The sequence below is a fragment of the Carassius auratus genome, chromosome 44 (genome assembly GCF_003368295.1).
Source record: "Carassius auratus strain Wakin chromosome 44, ASM336829v1, whole genome shotgun sequence".
Classification (NCBI taxonomy): domain Eukaryota; kingdom Metazoa; phylum Chordata; class Actinopteri; order Cypriniformes; family Cyprinidae; genus Carassius; species Carassius auratus.
The window spans coordinates 12,161,819-12,178,611 of NC_039286.1; the positions used below are offsets into that span (position 1 = coordinate 12,161,819).

The 16,793-nt window shown below is 36.9% G+C and overlaps 2 protein-coding genes across 4 annotated transcripts; both read left to right on the plus strand.

Moving 5' to 3' along the window:
• On the plus strand, nt 1-8,487 carry LOC113062509 (uncharacterized). Of its 2 annotated transcripts, none has more exons than XM_026232412.1 (7): nt 1-531; nt 2,526-2,610; nt 6,058-6,092; nt 7,166-7,450; nt 7,598-7,843; nt 7,960-8,031; nt 8,114-8,487. In XM_026232412.1, the coding sequence occupies exons 2-7, from the start codon at nt 2,591-2,593 to the stop codon at nt 8,446-8,448; spliced, it is 993 nt and encodes a 330-aa protein (XP_026088197.1). In that variant the 5' UTR covers nt 1-531; nt 2,526-2,590; the 3' UTR covers nt 8,449-8,487. The 2 variants fall into 2 exon arrangements, with proteins under 2 accessions (XP_026088197.1, XP_026088198.1); XM_026232413.1 differs by lacking the exon at nt 1-531 and adding an exon at nt 580-1,137.
• Nucleotides 8,488-10,530: 2,043 nt separating this feature from the next.
• LOC113062540 (uncharacterized) lies at nt 10,531-16,516 on the plus strand. 2 transcript variants are annotated; one of them, XM_026232448.1, is made up of 4 exons: nt 10,531-12,692; nt 12,807-13,184; nt 14,106-14,132; nt 14,230-16,516. In XM_026232448.1, the coding sequence occupies exons 1-4, from the start codon at nt 12,632-12,634 to the stop codon at nt 14,394-14,396; spliced, it is 633 nt and encodes a 210-aa protein (XP_026088233.1). In that variant the 5' UTR covers nt 10,531-12,631; the 3' UTR covers nt 14,397-16,516. The 2 variants fall into 2 exon arrangements, with proteins under 2 accessions (XP_026088233.1, XP_026088232.1); XM_026232447.1 differs by having other exon boundaries at nt 10,535-12,692; nt 14,227-16,515.
• The last annotated feature ends 277 nt before the right edge of the window (nt 16,517-16,793 follow it).

Sequence of the window (16,793 nt, forward strand, 5' to 3'; positions counted from 1 at the left end):
CTGCTGTCGGGTTTTTCGTCGAAGCTCCTCTCATTAGTAGTTAAGTACAAATACCGTGTGGGTGTTCGTGGTATTTGGACAAAGCTAGTTAATCATATTGTTTGTTTGCCAACCGCCATAAAACTCCAAAAGAAGAAGAAGAAGAAGAAGAAGTGTGAATCATTTTTCCAAGCAAGTCATTTTATTCAGTTTCGAAGAGTCTTTACTGGAACAGCACACCCAACACGACGGCATCATGCATGTGGGGGAGCATTTTCGGAATTTATACAGAGAAAAAGAAGTTGTTAATGGAGAAGGCAAACGGGAAAGTATATCAAAGACTAGAATTAAGAGTCTGGCTGCTTTAAATACAGAAATAGGTAATAGGTCGATTTTGACACATTATGTTAAAAGCACTGGATCAATAAATCGGATATATGGAGTTATGAATTACAAAAAAGGGATTTCAGCAGATGTGAAGTATATATTGAGTAGCAAATGAACTGGAGGCTGTAACAGAAACTGGATCTGCGGCGATCACGCGATGAAAGGGTGAGTAATGCACTACACCATCTGAGCCCTTATTATTACAGTTAATGCATCCCAAAACAGGAGAAAAAAATACTAGTTAACATAGCTGTGTGTGAATTTTCAAAGACGCGATATAGAGAGAAAATAGTAGATGAATCAGCTATTCAAGCAAACATGTGACATACAACAACCCTGACATCAGTTTGGCGACGTTAATGTCTCAAAATAAATAAAATAATTATTAAAGTAAAAATAAAAACCCAGCGCATGTTCCCAAACAAAACAGGCCACGACACACATACACGCTTATTTGATTTTTTTTTACTATTTGGTTATTCTATTTAATAGATTGCACTTTCAATACAACAGATACAGTGTTTTATGCTTGGTTGAGCGGAGTTTTACATAATTTTGGCTAGCAGGCGTCTCCGAACGCGTGGGCTTTCGAAACTGAATTTTTTTGCGAAGAAATCGTTTCAGTTGATTCGAAAGTTTGAGTCTCGCGATACTTTGATAGTCACATCATAACCCCCCCCCCCCTGCCTGCCTTGAAACCGGCACTGATGAGTTTAAATCCAGGAAAAAACAACACGCCAGATTTTTAGATTCATCTCTACAACACAATTTGTAAGTAATTTTTATACTTTTCGGCTAACGTTACTGGTCTATGAGCGCCTTTTCGCATCGAGCTCGCGTTTTCAGCAGCGAGTAAGTTAACCACGTGCGTATCCTTACGTAGTTTTTTTTTTTTTTTTTTTTTTTTGGTCACTCTTTATAAGCAGCAAAAGCGAACCGGCGGTACTAACGAGCAATATGAAAATATCTTAAAGTGTTTTTTTATCTTTATTTATTTGAAGAAATGTAAAATGTAACAATGATTAAAATGCGATTTCGCGTGATCGCTTGTTTTCGTGTTTAGTGACGCTCGCATGAGCTTCGCGGGAGCTTTTGAATGAATTAAACCCGAGTGACAGCCAGGCATGTGCTGGACTCAGGGAGCACCAGTGTCTTGTCATTTTATTCTTCCCATCACATCGTCCTATCAGGGGTTATTGTGCATGAACAAATCAATATTGCGTCAATTTCCTCATGCTGAACAACACATAATAACTGTATTTGCATTACTGTAATGGTAGGTTTAATCGTTAAAAAGCATATTCTGATGGGTAGTGTTATTTGTTTTTGGCATTGTGCTAAACACTTTTTCAATGGGAGGTAGAAACATGGGACAGGATCCAGGGGCTTTGCACAAGATCCTGGGCCCTATGCATAGGCAGTCCTGATGGGTTCCCATGCACCCCCTTATGAAAATATCCAGGTAAAATAAAATATATTACAGACTTTTCAAGCGTCCTCTCTTCGTTTGGGGCCTACATCGGTATTAGTTTTACCCCCAGTCCGACACGTAAAATCCCCTCACTCATATAAGTATTTAAATGACTTCGGATCCTAATCTGGAAAAAACGATAAAAGTCCGTGACTGCTTGTGACCTTTCGCTAATTTGATTCTGGGAAGTGGCACTATTTTTATAATAAACTCATTACTGCTTACTGTCTTAGTCTTACGTGAGTCATATGATGCGGTTTTGCTTTCTCTATGGAGTGTTACAATCTGATTGTGAGAAGATAAAATACCTAAAGTTGAAAAGACTAAAATCTCAAACCCGAAGAGAGATTCTGTATCAAAGAGAAGACTTGTCTTCTTCCTCCTAAAACGTCTCATTTAAATGTCCCCACGTCTACTTCTATGTTTGAAGATTTGCATAACACTGCCCAAATGTTCACACAAAGAAAGGAGGAGTAACTTTGGTTCTCACTGTAGTATTATTGCACCATGTTGTGACGTTGTTTTGTTTGCGAAAGTGAAACTACTTTGTTCTTACAAAAGAGGACACAACTAGAAATCTGTGGTTAAGTTGTATTTACAAAACTGTTTTAACATGACCTATTTTTATACTTTATATTTTATCTGTATAATGTCTTACTGTTTGTGTTATCTGTATGCACCAATTAAGTGTCTGAGAGTAACGCTGCACATTTAATGGAGGACTGTTTCCTGATCCCAGAAGAGTAGATTACAATGCCGACTGTTCTCTGTCTGTAAGTATGTTTTTTTTTTATTTTTTTTTATGTATATATTTAAAGAATTTTCCACTGATTCAAACATGAGTTTTGAGCAGTGTAGAGTAGCGCTTGTTGTTTGTCTTTTCTCCGATCACAAATGCAGACATGCATTTCCGTCACGCTTGAGGAATTTGGCCAATCACAACACACGGCATAGCTGGCCAATCAGAGCACACTGTTGCTTTTCAGAACGATGAGCCTTGGGGCATTGAGGAGAAACAATAATGTAAAGTATGTGGAAAATGTTTTTTTTTTTTATTTCATTTTTTTACTTTGAACCACATAAGCATATTAATATTAAATACACCAAATAATGTTGTTGTTTTTAGCAACATCATATGAACCCTTTAAAATGCACACACACTTTTTGACAGATCTAATGTCCTCCTAGTGTTATTCAGTCTTCAAGTGGCATGTTAATGTTGATTTACAGTCTCGAAACACACAAACACACACAAATGCTATAGACTAATTTCAGTGTTTGCAAACCATTAGGATTTTTTTTTTTTGTGGGCACGATTAATTATTGAATGCGTTTTGTCATGCACTTTTTTTAGTAAAGCCGGTTCTGTAATCAGTAGTAAATCTCCATCCCCTGCTTTCAGATAGAGCAGCATTTACTACACAGGCGTAGTTCACTGACAAGTCATGCATTAAAAAAAGCGTGATTAATAAATCGTTTGCAATTAATGACAGTGCTCATCTTGCACTGTTCCCCAGCCTGCTGCTTGACTTACGATGTTTCTCTTTGCACATGTACAGTACTATGTGAAGCATTCGTATAGTCTATATTTTTCTTTTTCAGTCTTTGTATAGGTAAAAAAATGTATATAGTATATTCATATTCAATATCTGTCAGTAGGTTAGTTGTGCATAGGTACAGTGTTTGTATATTGTGTATTTTTTTTAGTTCATGTATAGGTAAACATTTATGTATAGTATATTTAAAATCAAAATCTGTCAGTCGGTTAGTTGTGTGTAGGTTTATACTGTTTTACTTTATTGTATGTCTGTATTTATGTAGTGACCGCTCAACCTGAACTTGATCTGAAAGCATGTGAAAATACCACATTTGATAACATATTTTTACTCCAAACTCACTTCATAACGTCAGTCAAGTGTTTGAAATAAATCCTTCTGTGAGATGTTGTGCTCAGAATAAGGCATGCAACATATTTCATAGTATTCTAAACCGTGATAAAGGCATTGCATTATAAATATACTTTATTTGAATGAAATTATAATAAAAATAACTCAGATAAACCATATATTTTCATAATCATGTGTTTATTTAGCTGCAGCTATATGGGAGAGTCGTGGCCTAGTGGTTAGAGAGTATGACCCTTAACCCTAGGGTTGTGGGTTCAAATCCTGGGCATCCAATACCACAACTGAGGTGCCCTTGAGAAAGGCACTGAACCCCCAACTGCTCAATCAAAAACAACAAAAGCGCAATGATATATAAGAGGTATAACAAGTCTCAGTTAGCTTAACACAGTACTCGTAGCATGGGCTTTTAAATAATGTAATAAATAAAAAGAAACCCGATAGAATAAAAAGAGGAAGCTAGTGTCAGAGGTCTAATATACACACAATTGCAAAATAAATGAAAAGAAAATAGAAAACAAAAAGATTAGAAAGGTAGTTAGATTTGGCTGTATGCCATTTCACTTTCACTTATTTCCTGGGTTTCTTCTATGAGGCACATTTGGATTTTCAGCTCGAGAGCGCCCTCTGGCCCTTGAATGGAGACTTACTGTTGATCACAGAACTGTGCTTCTCTGAGAGATAAGCATGTTTTTCTACCACCACAATGCGCTCACAATTGCTAGTGTCATAAATGTGACATCTACTCTAAATTGGTCTATAGAATTAATACCTTAAAGGTCCTGTTCTTCGTGATCCCATGTTTTAGACTTTAGTTAGTGTGTAATGTTGTTGTTAGAGTATAAATAATATCTGTAAAATTCTAAAACTCAAATTCAATGCCAAGAGAGATATTTTATTTAACAGAATTCGGCTACTGAAAACGACCCATTTGGACTACATCCCTCTAGTTCCTGCAGTAATGACGTCACTAAAACAGTTTTTTGACTAAACTCCACCCACATGAATACACAAACAGGGGGCGTGGTCTTGTTGTGATCCAACGGAGAAGAGGAAGAGTTGTGTTTGTGTTCGTCATGTCGTTGAAACGCTGTTATTTTAATCTCAGAGTCCAATCATCTTTGTTTGGGCTTCCCAGGGACGCTGTACTTGGAGATTAATGGTTACAATTTTTGTTTAACTCTGTTCCCGAAAATTATAATGCACAGGTAAAACTATGTGCATCACATTTTGTTGAGGACAGCTTCCTCAATCTCACGGTTTAATCCCGGATTCGCACAAAGATTATCTTCTAGTCTAGATAGTCATCATAGACCAAGACTAAAATGAACATAAACAGCTGAGAAAGAAAATGCATGTGTATCGATAAATTGGGTCTGGTAGCTCTTAAAGTGACAGTAGACAGTATTTCTGCTGCTGTCTGTCTATATAATGTTAATCAAGAAAAACAGAAAGTCATTCCCTAATCTTGACTAACTTCACTAGCTTTAAGGATAAATGTAACTCAGTTTGGTAGCGTTCTACAAAATATTGTCTTTTGTGTTCCACAGAAGTATGTAATGCAAATTTGGAACGACATGAGGGTGAGGAAATCATGACCGTATTTAATAGAAGTACATTTTCTGCTTTCAGGCTCAAAATCAATGCTTTACTGTCAAGTGACAAAAATGCATTATTAAGTTTGTTGCATTTGCCTGAATTCATTAGCATCTATTTGTTTCTGTCCTGTTTTATTTATTCACTTATTTACTCCAATTGTTCTGTTTTATATATAGGCTAAAAGTGAATTTGACTTTGTATTTTATTGTGGCATTCAAGCAGTTGGCACTGAACTACAGCTAATTCGAAAGTGAAAGTAAACTCCGCTTGGTGATTTAAGATAATGAGGAAAAAAGGGACTGCCCCTGTTTTGATTCCAGTATTTATAACCTGTGTCTGGGAATAACTGGTGAGAAAATTTCCTCACTGTCAAAACCCTACTCAGCAGACAGATGTTATGATTCACGTGTGACAAGTTTTTAGTGTAATGAGTTGGCATATTTTAGAAGTAGTCTAAGAAAGAGTGGGAGAGTGAATCAACTCTCAAAACGGGAATCATTGTGAAGTGAGATGACAGGGAGGACTCTGTCTGGCTCGTTCACTAGTGTTCACAGACATTGTGAGGCCAATCTTGTTCACTTTCAGTGTTTAAATAGACTGACGCTAGACACAGGAGTCAATGAAGTTTGTGCAGTTAAAGAAGTGAAGCAGTGTCAGTGTTTCTGAACAGTATCTCTAGAGATCTGAGGATGACCCTGTTTTCTTTCTCTTTATCAGGTGCCTGCTGTTTTTCCTGCCGTCTGGCCTGTCTGGTGAGTATGTGTAATGTAAAGAAAAATTGGATCGGTGACATTAATAAGAGCAATATTCACTAGAGCTGAAACTAACGACTTTTTTTTCTGTCGACTAATCTAACGATTATTTTTTATTACAATAAATAATTAATCTAATGTTCTTTTTTTTAAAAATAAGTACAACTTCTAATATAATATTTCAACCTTTTCATTTTCACCTTATGTAGTTGAAGTTTTTACAGTATAAAATAAATAAGAGGCAAAGAAAATTATTTTACTATGGTAAATATGAGCTTATGATAGCATTTATAATTAAACTACAGTAGCCATAAATTTACAGTTGTCTGAGACGTCATGACATGTTCTTTAGCATCACAAACCATAAAATGTAGTCAGGGTTCTGCTATGGTTTAGCATGGTTTCCAGAGATCTGGAGCTGATTCGGGGTAGCTCGGTGGTTTGTGACTGTTGTCTCGTGGCGCGCTGTCTTTTAAGGGGCCGTTCACATATCGCGTCTATTGTGCACTCAAGTTCGTTATTTCCAATGTAGGCGCGTGATAAGCGCGCTCATAATGGAAGCGACGCGGTGCGACGTGCTAATTTTTTCCAAGCGCGTCCGCACCGCATCGAGTTAAAAACATCTCAACTTTTCAGAATGCCACAAGCACAAGTATCAGACCTGAACCAGGAAGTTGGTCACCAGATCACGTGGTAACCAGTTAAACCGTAACACCGGAGAGCGCCAAGATGTTTTCCTCTGAGTTGCTTGCGCATCGCAGTTGTGCTGCCGTGGTATACCATATCGGTTTTGTGAAGGGAACAAAGGGCCATTTTATTTGTCCTGTGTTTAAAGTATTCCCATACTTTTGATAACAATGGTCTCTGTTTTTGTGATAGAATGCAACTTTCTCCATTCCCAGTATGCCATTACGTGCATACACAAACAGTGTGACGCGTCGACGCATTTCACGCACGTCGACGTATTTTTGTAGTCTACGTTATCGTAGTCGTAATCGACGCGTTGTTGCAGCACTAATATTCACCACTTTATTATCAATACTGCAGAGTGATTCAACACTTTTTATTTGTAGGTGAACACTTCAGTTATTCATCTTTGACGGGACCGCTGGGCGGCAGTATCACTCTGCCGTGTAATTACAGCGACGCAGAGGATTTATCCACTGTTCTGACATGTGGGATCCAAACTGCTTATGGTACTGGTCAGAGTAAATACTACGAGCGCCGCGTGCTCAAGACTGGCACCTGTGACCTCACTCTGCACGACTTGAAGACCACCGATGCTGGCAGATGCCATTTAAAAGGTTATGTCAACGATCAACTACTAAGAAGCTACATTTTTGACATCTCTATTGATGGTAAGGTCAAAACTGATTTATATATTGATTTGGGATTTTTGTTGCTTTTATTTGTTACCAGTGTTTATTTCATATTACGTGTCATACATCATCAGTATTATGAAAGCATCATTCACAATTATGTTTTATCGTTTCATTTCTCTTCAGTTCCTTTAACAGCACGTATAGGTGAAGAGGTGATGTTTGATGATCTGCCGCGTGATGCTGAGAGCGTCAAGCATTTATCAAACACCAGCTCGATAGATGTGTGGAGGAGAGAGCAGGGTGTCCTGACTGATCGACTGATGGACAAGGATGGTCACCTGATCATTAAAAACTTCAGATCAAGAGACGCTGGAACATACAGAGTCCTGAACTCAACAGGAGGAGTCCTGGTCACTGTGATGCTCACAGGTGAGAGAAGACTGATGGATGTTTAGAAATATTCATTATAAAGTAGACTGGTGAGGTTTAATCATGATTTGAACAGTGAATAAATACTGTCATTAACCTTTTAATATCATATACAGAGTGGAGTACAGCATCAAAGGACAAACAGGACAGCACACGTGATGATAACACTAAAGTCACGGCACGAGATCGTAAGTAAAACAGGAGACATCAAGAGCTTTATGAAATTAGTAAAAAAATTAATAAATGTAATTGTTCTTTCTTTTCTTCCAGATGTTTGTACTTGGATTGTGATTGGTCTTGTGGGGGCTCTGATTGCATTAATTGTCATAACACATCAATATCTGAAAAGGACTAAGGAACGTGATTCCTCTCTAGAGTCTGAAACTGTACAGGAGCCCAGATCACCCAATGATCACCTTACTTTAGCAATGAGTTCACCTTCAGTGCCAACAGATCTGCAGAGCTGCATATCCTGCAGTATTCACACTGGAAGCGTTTCTACAGCATCACCACAGCAGCATATGCTGACCCATACTCAGAATTCGTGCTCTGCATTTAACCCATGCAAAGTGCACACACACACTGTGAACACACACACACTGTGAACACACACCCAGAGCACTGGGCATCATTTATGCTGCGGCGCCCGGGGAGCAGTTGGGGGTTCGATGCATTGCTCAAGGGCACCTCAGTCGTAATATTGCCAGCCTGAGATTCGAACCCACAACCCTAGGGTTAGGAGTCAAACTCTCTAACCACTAGGCCACGACTTCCCCTAAAAGGCACATATAGTTATGTGTGTATTTATTGTGTCTATAGCTCAGTTTCTGTAACTCTGGAACTGAAAATAAATAAAAAGTGCAAGTTTGTCGCTTCAATCGTAAGAGAAAGCACGTGCAATATTTACAGAATACAATATTTGCAAAAGCTGACAGTAATGTATGATCAATGAACTTCTTATATGCTGCCAGTGTGAATGCACTCATTGCTTTCCAGTTTTAATCTTAACCGCTCTTAACATCGAGTGTGCACTTGGATGGTTAGATGCATGATGAGCTAGTATATATATAAAAAAATATATACTAATGTTCTTTCCAGCATTAAGCTAATACGGTGTTTTTTGTTTTTTTTTATGTCTTGTCTCAGTTACATAAAATGATAGCCCCTTTTGTATTGCGTTGCATATCAGGGATGACAGATTGATTTAAAGAGCCAGTAAGATGAAAATTCTAAGCTTCCTATCACTGTTTAGAAGTCCTGTACATTAGGTTTAAATCCATCCAAGGGTAAAAAACATCGTCATTTTGTCAAAATATAATTTTAAAATTACCTCAATTCTCAGAGATCCCCAAACGGTTCGCGCGAAGCTGTTCAAAAGATTCAGTTTCCTTAAACCCCACCTTTCGGTAGCATACTGTGTCCTGATTGGTCAACTGACATAACCAGTTTTGATTGGTTGTTCAGCACACACCTCTACGGTAAACTATGCGTTAGCATCTGTTTGGGGTGAATTATGTCTTATTCCTCTCATCGCGAAGCAAACAGTAAAATAAAAAACTTGAACAGTCTCGCTGCTTTTTCTTCTGTGTGGGTGTATTCAAGCCACGCGCTTCAGTTTGAATCTGAATAGCGCTTCAGCGCCGGGGCGTGGTCAGAGGTCAGTTTCTCTCAAGACGGTAGGCGGAGCTTATTATGCAAAGTGTTCCTAGTGACCGTACATAGAGATGGGCAGAAGATTTGAAATCTATAACTACTTGTTTCAGCGATTCAGAGTCGACTCCTTACTTTAGAAGCCAATAACTTTATAAATCGTGTACTTTTTGGTTTAATTACTTTGCACATTGTTTACACTGATGGACAGCTACATCATACACTGTTATACAGCTAATTTTTGATTTCCCATCTGTGTGGCTCTTTAAAAAAATAAACATGCTATTTGTGACCTATTTTTCCTATCAGTCCTGCTCAAATGAAAAAAAAAAAATTGTGAAGACCTCTGACAGTCTTGAAAAACATTTCAAACTGTATTCAGTATGATAAGAATGTTATGTTACATTTTATGTTGTGTTATGTAATGTTTTCATTGTTTACAATGACAGCGTCTGCCATTTTGACACTTTGGCTTATTGTCTCTGATTGCACTTTAACCCCAAGGGAGAAACCCAGATCTAATCCCAGAGGGTAAAATCAAAACAAAATAAAGTTTAAACTTGTTTTGAACAATTTGTTTTGTCATCTGAGTATTGATTTTAAGTAGCAGGGAAAAAAGGCGTGTTGGCTTGACACGCTAAACCGTTCTTGACCGTCAGTTCTGCTTTCTGGTCTATTTTAGGAAACCAGACCTTTGACCTGAGCAATGTCTTAGTTTTTACAATGCCCTGGTGTCCTTCATGGGCTAGCTGTAATACTCTGTGCTCGAGGGATGCACGGATGCCAATTTGTGTACCTTGCAGGATGATGTCATCAATGTGGGACACAGTGAGCTCCCCACTAACATCTCTGTACTTCTTTAGTGTTTCAGCATGTTGTGTGTCGCCTGTGATTTTGTGTATTTTCGATGCTTCAAAATATTCTACCTGACCCTCTGATGTCACATAAACTACTTTGATGATGTTTTTCTTACCTTTCTGGACATGGACAGTGTACCGTACACACAGCTTCAATGGAGGGACTGAGAGCTCTCGGACTAAATCTAAAATATCTTAAACTGTGTCTGAAGATAAACGGAGGTCTTACGGTTTGAAACGACATGAGGGTGAGTTATTAATGACATAATTTTGATTGTTGGGTGAACCAACTCTTGAAATTGTTTTTAATTATGTACTTTAATATGGAATTTGGTCACATTGCAGTTTTGCTGTTATTTAACAATATAATCTTGACTTCATGCTGTATGTTGAATAAAATATGTATATTTAACAGCTATAACTCACTAAAGGAAACATTTGTCAATATATTACACAACTAATTACACAGAAAAAGTAAGTTATTTGGACTCTTGAATGTTATTGTAGATTTAAAACATTCTCTAGCTTTGATAGCAAATACATTAGAAGTTATTTGTCACTGCAATACAGCAATCGCTCACTGAGTGGAGCAATATACACAAACATAACACATGCAGGCAACCACCAGCACTACTCTTCAGCACAACAGTAACCACAGAAGCATAACTGAACTCTAAACACTAAACTATATGATGCATGACATTATTCCACTTCATAGGCCTATAGCCTTCAGACTTCTAATGAACAGAAGAAGTGAATGGTCTGTTCTAATGAGGGACATCCCATATGCACACATATTTTACAGAAATGTGACATAGTTTACCTTCAAAGGCTTATAGAGAAGTGTAATCTAGTCAGTGGGGAAATAATATCCATTTCTTGCAATAAAGCACCTAAGGGCACCACCTCTTGTTCTCTAGTGCTCCAACAACACACCTGTCTGTAATTATCAAGTGCTCCTGAAGATCTTTATTTGTTGCTTCAGATGTTTATCTAGTTTCTGAGGGTCATATATGTGATGTGATTTAACCACATTTAGCGAGAAGGCGTTAGCTCCCTTTCATAAGTGCCCAGAAAGAAATACCATTATTTTACTACTTGGGTTTCATTTTTGAGCATTTTGAGTTTGGATTCACACTTTGTTTGTGTGTGCTGGTACTGTAGGAGTTTAAATAATTTTTTTTTTATTTTTTACCAATGTTGCTAACATGAATTAGCGTGTTGCTAGCATGTTTTATCATGTTGCTAGCCGCATATTGTTAGCTCACTGCTAACATGAATTAGCATTTTGAAATTTGTAACATGATCTAAGAGACTGCTAGCATTGTTTAACGTTACTTTTGATTCAGCCCATTGCTAACATGTTTTATCATGTTGCTAGCCGCATATTGTTAGCTCACTGCTAACACGAATTAGCATTTTGAAATTTGTAACATGATCTAAGAGACTGCTAGCATTGTTTAACGTTACTTTTGATTCAGCCCATTGCTAACATGTTTTATCATGCTGCTAACATTATTTATCTATCATGCTGCTGGCAATTTAACATGTTTCTAGCATAAGAAAACATCATTTACCATGTTGTTCCATTATATACACATTGTAAGTATGAATTTTCATGTTACTTACCTTATTTAACATTAACGGCTAACATTACTTAGTACATTGTTGGCCTGTTTTAACATGCTACTAGTGTGTGTTACTGTACACCCCCCCATGAATGCCCTACTTTCCTAGTTTTGGTCATTTGGTTTACCAAAACATTGAATTGATGAGAAAAAGAAAATACAGCAATCAGAGTCAGACCGGTTTGAAGGTCTGAGCCAGGTTTGGTGCTTCGCTTGAAACTGACTAGATTTAGTCTCAGAAGAAGAAATAGTCGATCAGTAATAAATCCTCTAATGGGATCAAGTCAATCCAACAATTTTAAGGTCAATATGTAAATTGGATTCTGACTTGTGTATGAATGGTACATTATCCTGGATTTCGTGATCTGAAATAAACCATATTGGGTTGGGAGGAAAATACATGGTTGTCAGTGTGTACTGTGGTTGTTTATGTGCATGGAAAACTCTGTGCAGCTACATCTGAATTTACAGGCAGTGTATTATCTCATGCAAAACCACAACTGACAATGGCGTTACATAAACAACGTGTTTTCACAGCCCAAGACAGAAAAGTAGCAGGTAGAAGCGATTACGAAGGAAATGGCAAGCAGTTTATATAGCAGGAAACGAATAGTGGTTTAAGTCTTCACTTCATGCAAGGAACCTGACAAGACATGAAAAACATAATTTTCTTCTGTGTACTTTGGTTTGGAAACGTCCAAATTCCTTCAAGTGGTAAATCTTCAAACTTATAATTATTACTTGTTTTACTTATTTTAGTAATTATAATTATTTTATTGCGATTATAATTTTTAACAAGTGTAGTAATTATCATCATTGTCTCTTCAGGTGCATCTATATCAATTCAAGGGTCTTCTGATCTGCTGAGAGTGCAGAAGGGAGAAAGCATCATTCTGAAATGCAACATGAGAAGCCGATATGAGATCGCCTGGTATCACCTCAGAGCCAACCGATTCAATCTACTGATTTCTGCACAGACTGACATAACGGGGAGAAAATTTCTGACCACTTACAATCAAATCCAAACTCGTCTGAAAATTGCTGCAGACCCATGGATCACCAGAGCCACGCTAGAGATTTCTGGAGTAACCGAGTCAGATTCAGGTCTTTATTTCTGTGGAACAAGGTCTAACACTACCGAGATGCACTTCGATCGACCCATCAGACTAGAGATCGAGGGTCAACAAGCCGAGGATTTGAGTACCGGTAACAGATTTCAGTTTGACTTCCAATTACACCTTCATTAATTTATCAGGGAAGGGAGGAATGGGTAAAATTAGATTTGCACATGATTTTTTAGTTTGGGATATATGGATGTTGCAGCATTTAGTATATTCACAATATGTCATATTTATCACCTCCTAGTTCTTACATTCACCCTTACTAATAAAATGTAGTTTGAGAAGTCATATTTCGGACTACTTAAATGCCCATCTTCCCTCACTTTTATGTAGTACTTATATTGTTTTTAGGGTTTCTGCAAGTTTTAGAAAGTACATTTAATTGAAATGAAAAGAAACAATGTCAAATCAGATTTTAAGTAAATTCAAAGTTTTAAAATCCAAATTCCAACCAATCTCTGTTAATTTTTTCATTAGTTTTACAAGAATATCTTTAACTGTACTTTCTGATCATTAAAAAGCATCATCAGTATTTTGTCTTGTTTTCCAGTGGAAATGTAAAAGATCTTTAATCAAGATTAAATAACATGATAAGAAGTCTTGTTTTCTGAAAAAAATTATCAAAATGAAGAGAGCCTGTAATAAAAAAAAATAAAAAATCTGCCAATCAGCTCAGAAATATCAACTTAGGTTTTCATTCCCCACTGGCACATTTTCTTTTCTTTTTTTTTTATGCAAAAACTTTTTTTAATTCAATTTTGATTTCTCAAAAGACATTGCTTTATATCTTCATTTTGCATCTTCAGTAAATGTATCTTTAGTGTTGAGATTAGAAAACAATACAAAAATACTGACGTTTTTTCAGTGCATGCAACATTTAATGCCACGACCAATTTAAAGGCCTTAATTTGTGGAAGGCTGAATTAAGACTCTTTAAGCCCTGTGTTTTGATTGCTCACTGTGTTTGTAATAAAGTAACATATGTTTTCATGTCTTTTTGTAACAGAACGGCCAAAAGAAGTTGACGACACAGGTAATTGTTGAGCGTTATGTTGTTTAATTAATTTTTAATGGTGTAACTAATCTACTGTGAAGATCCTGAGTAATTCTCCTGTGTCTGTCTGTAGAAGAGGTGACGCTGACGGAGCGTGTGCTGATGTTTGGTGGTGTCGGGCTGGCTGCGTTTGTGTTTTTTCTGGTAACAGTCATTGCAGGAGGACTCCTTCACTATCATGGTTGGCAGAAAGGATGGAGCGCAGCCAAACATGCTGGTCCTGCTGATCAAAAATTACCTTAATGACACATTTATGTGCTTTATTTTAAAGACACAATAAATCTCTGGACCCCGTATTCACAAAACATTTTATCTTACCACTAAGAGTTCTCCTAAATAGCAGTAAAAGTTTTTAGATAAGTGTCACTAATTAAACAAGTAGGCTATATATTCAGCTAATTGTCAGCCTCTTATATGTATGCTTCTCATAAACAATTAGTCAATATGCATTAGGGCTGCCCTCGATACAAGGTTTTTCTGGCCTCATTGTTTTTCTATTTAAATTGGTTCATTTTGAAAAAGCTTTCCATATATATTTTTATTAATGTCTGTAATAAAGCAAGCATCCACACAGTTTTGTAGTGATGCACTCAAGTTCACAGAGTCGGAGACTGCAGAAAGCGCTTCATGTTTGCTTTATTTTACAAAAGCACAAAATTTTGTTAGTGCACACAAATAAATTTAGAGTCTTTACAGTTAGAAAAATGTTATTACTCTTATCTGTATGACCAAAAATGTATATTTTTGTAAATGTATTTTAACACTTTATGTGGAATTTTATTTTCCTAAGCGCCTAATACCAAAACAATTCGAAAACAAGTTTCTAAAAATGTTTCTATTCCGAGGTAGACTGCTGGGAAAAGCCATTTTAGGGTATTTCAGATTTGGTCTTAGTGATTTAGGAGTCCTCTACACTACTCCTAACATTTCACAGGTTTAGGAGCTATTTTTAAGCTTTGTGAAATACTCCTAGAGAAAAATTTAGGAGTCCTAAAATCAGTAAGTTAAGAGCTACTTTTAGCCTTAAGATGTTTTGTGAATACAAGCCCTGGCTCAAATGTCTTTTCCTGCTGGCCAGATCTTTTCATTTTAGAAAAGTTGAGACACTGAGCACCAGTAAAAAATTTTATCTTAATAATTATTTCTGTCTCTTTAACCTATCTTTGTCTTCAAATGTGATCTTATTTAGAGATTTTAATATTTGTATTGATAATGCAGATAGTATATCTGCAAGGGATTTTTATTGTGACTAAACAGCATTGATTTAAAAAAAATGTATGCATTTTCCTACCCATTAAAATATGCTGCATGAATCTTGTGTGTTGTTCAGGTGTAATTCCTTATAATTGCATTATTTCCGATGTGTCTTTGTCAGATCATATGCTGCTGTCCTTGAATGCTCAGTTACCTGTATTCAAACTCAATCTATGTCCTTCCATTATATTTTGGAAAATAAAGAACATTGATGTCTCAGTTTTTGCTGAAGGACTTGCAACTCTTTCTCGCATTGGCCATTTTTCAACTGCAGATTAACTGTTTTTGCATTGGATTCACATTTACAATTTGTCATTTAGCAGAAAGACAGTTGTGGTTTTGTAGGCGAACATCAATGCCTTGAATTGTATGCGAGTAGCTATTGGTTGCCAGTGCAAGTTGGTAAACAGAGGTGTGACGTGTATTCTTTTTGGCTCTTTGAAAATGGATCTTGCTGCCGTGTTCTGGATGAATTGTAAATGTTTGATAGAATGGATGTTTTTCCATTATCCATTCATTTCAATTTGGAAAAGTCCTTCAAGCTGTTGTCACAGTTTGTGAAGTTCTATCAGGTCCATCCAAGCCATTGTGGGTCTCAGGGTTTCTAGATCTTTTAGGCTTGGAGTTCTGGATCTCGTACATCTGGAAATCTCTCGATTTATGGTCTGGATCATTACTCTGTTCTTGAAAAAGTCCCTTCTCTTGTGGAAGACCCATGGCTCCATTGGTTTTGCCGGCCTTCTTGTTCTTCAGATGACTGCATCATCTTTCTCTAGGAGAATACACATTTCAAACAAACATCTCGATGCTATATGTTATACCTAAAATGAGATAAAAAAAGAAGATACCTCCCCCTTCACCCACAAAAATCTTTTTACATCCAAAACATCACAGCTATAGACATTTTATGAAAGAATGCAGTTAAATTATTTATCATAAATTGTATTTAAAAAACAATGCCATTAACACAATTGTTATGAATTGTACAGAATCATCCCCTTTTTAATTGATTTGATTTGTCTAGAATATAATACAATCATAAAACAATTCCTCCAATCCCCTCAGCATCTGTTTGAGATTGTGGTTCAGTCATGTTGTTTATGCGGTGCTGTGTCTAGCAAGGTGTGAATGGCTTCTTCCTTATTTCCTTTCAACAGAGCAACTGGGTTTCTAAACTGATTTTCTTGAGCAAATCACGATAGCTCATCCTTCTTTTGTGTGAAGAGTGACACTCTCTTGCCTTGTGTTCCATACTTCTACAAACAAAACAAACAACTTCCAGATCCTCCATGGAAGTCATGGTGTAATGGTTAGAGAATCAGACTCGTAGCCCAAAGGTTACAAGCAAAACATGCAACACCTCATGCAGTGCAACCAAATTTTTCA

Bases quoted from the DNA above. Each gene is read 5' to 3' on its own strand.
- LOC113062509 (XM_026232412.1), top strand. From the start codon at position 2,591: ATGCCGACTGTTCTCTGTCT. The intron at 6,093-7,165 runs GTGAGTATGTGT...TTTTATTTGTAG, and splicing joins CCTGCCGTCTGGCCTGTCTG to GTGAACACTTCAGTTATTCA. The intron at 7,844-7,959 runs GTGAGAGAAGAC...TATCATATACAG, and splicing joins GGTCACTGTGATGCTCACAG to AGTGGAGTACAGCATCAAAG.
- LOC113062540 (XM_026232447.1), top strand. From the start codon at position 12,632: ATGAAAAACATAATTTTCTTCTGTGTACTTTGGTTTGGAAACGTCCAA. The intron at 12,693-12,806 runs GTAAATCTTCAA...TTGTCTCTTCAG, and splicing joins CGTCCAAATTCCTTCAAGTG to GTGCATCTATATCAATTCAA. The intron at 14,133-14,226 runs GTAATTGTTGAG...GTCTGTCTGTAG, and splicing joins AAAAGAAGTTGACGACACAG to AAGAGGTGACGCTGACGGAG.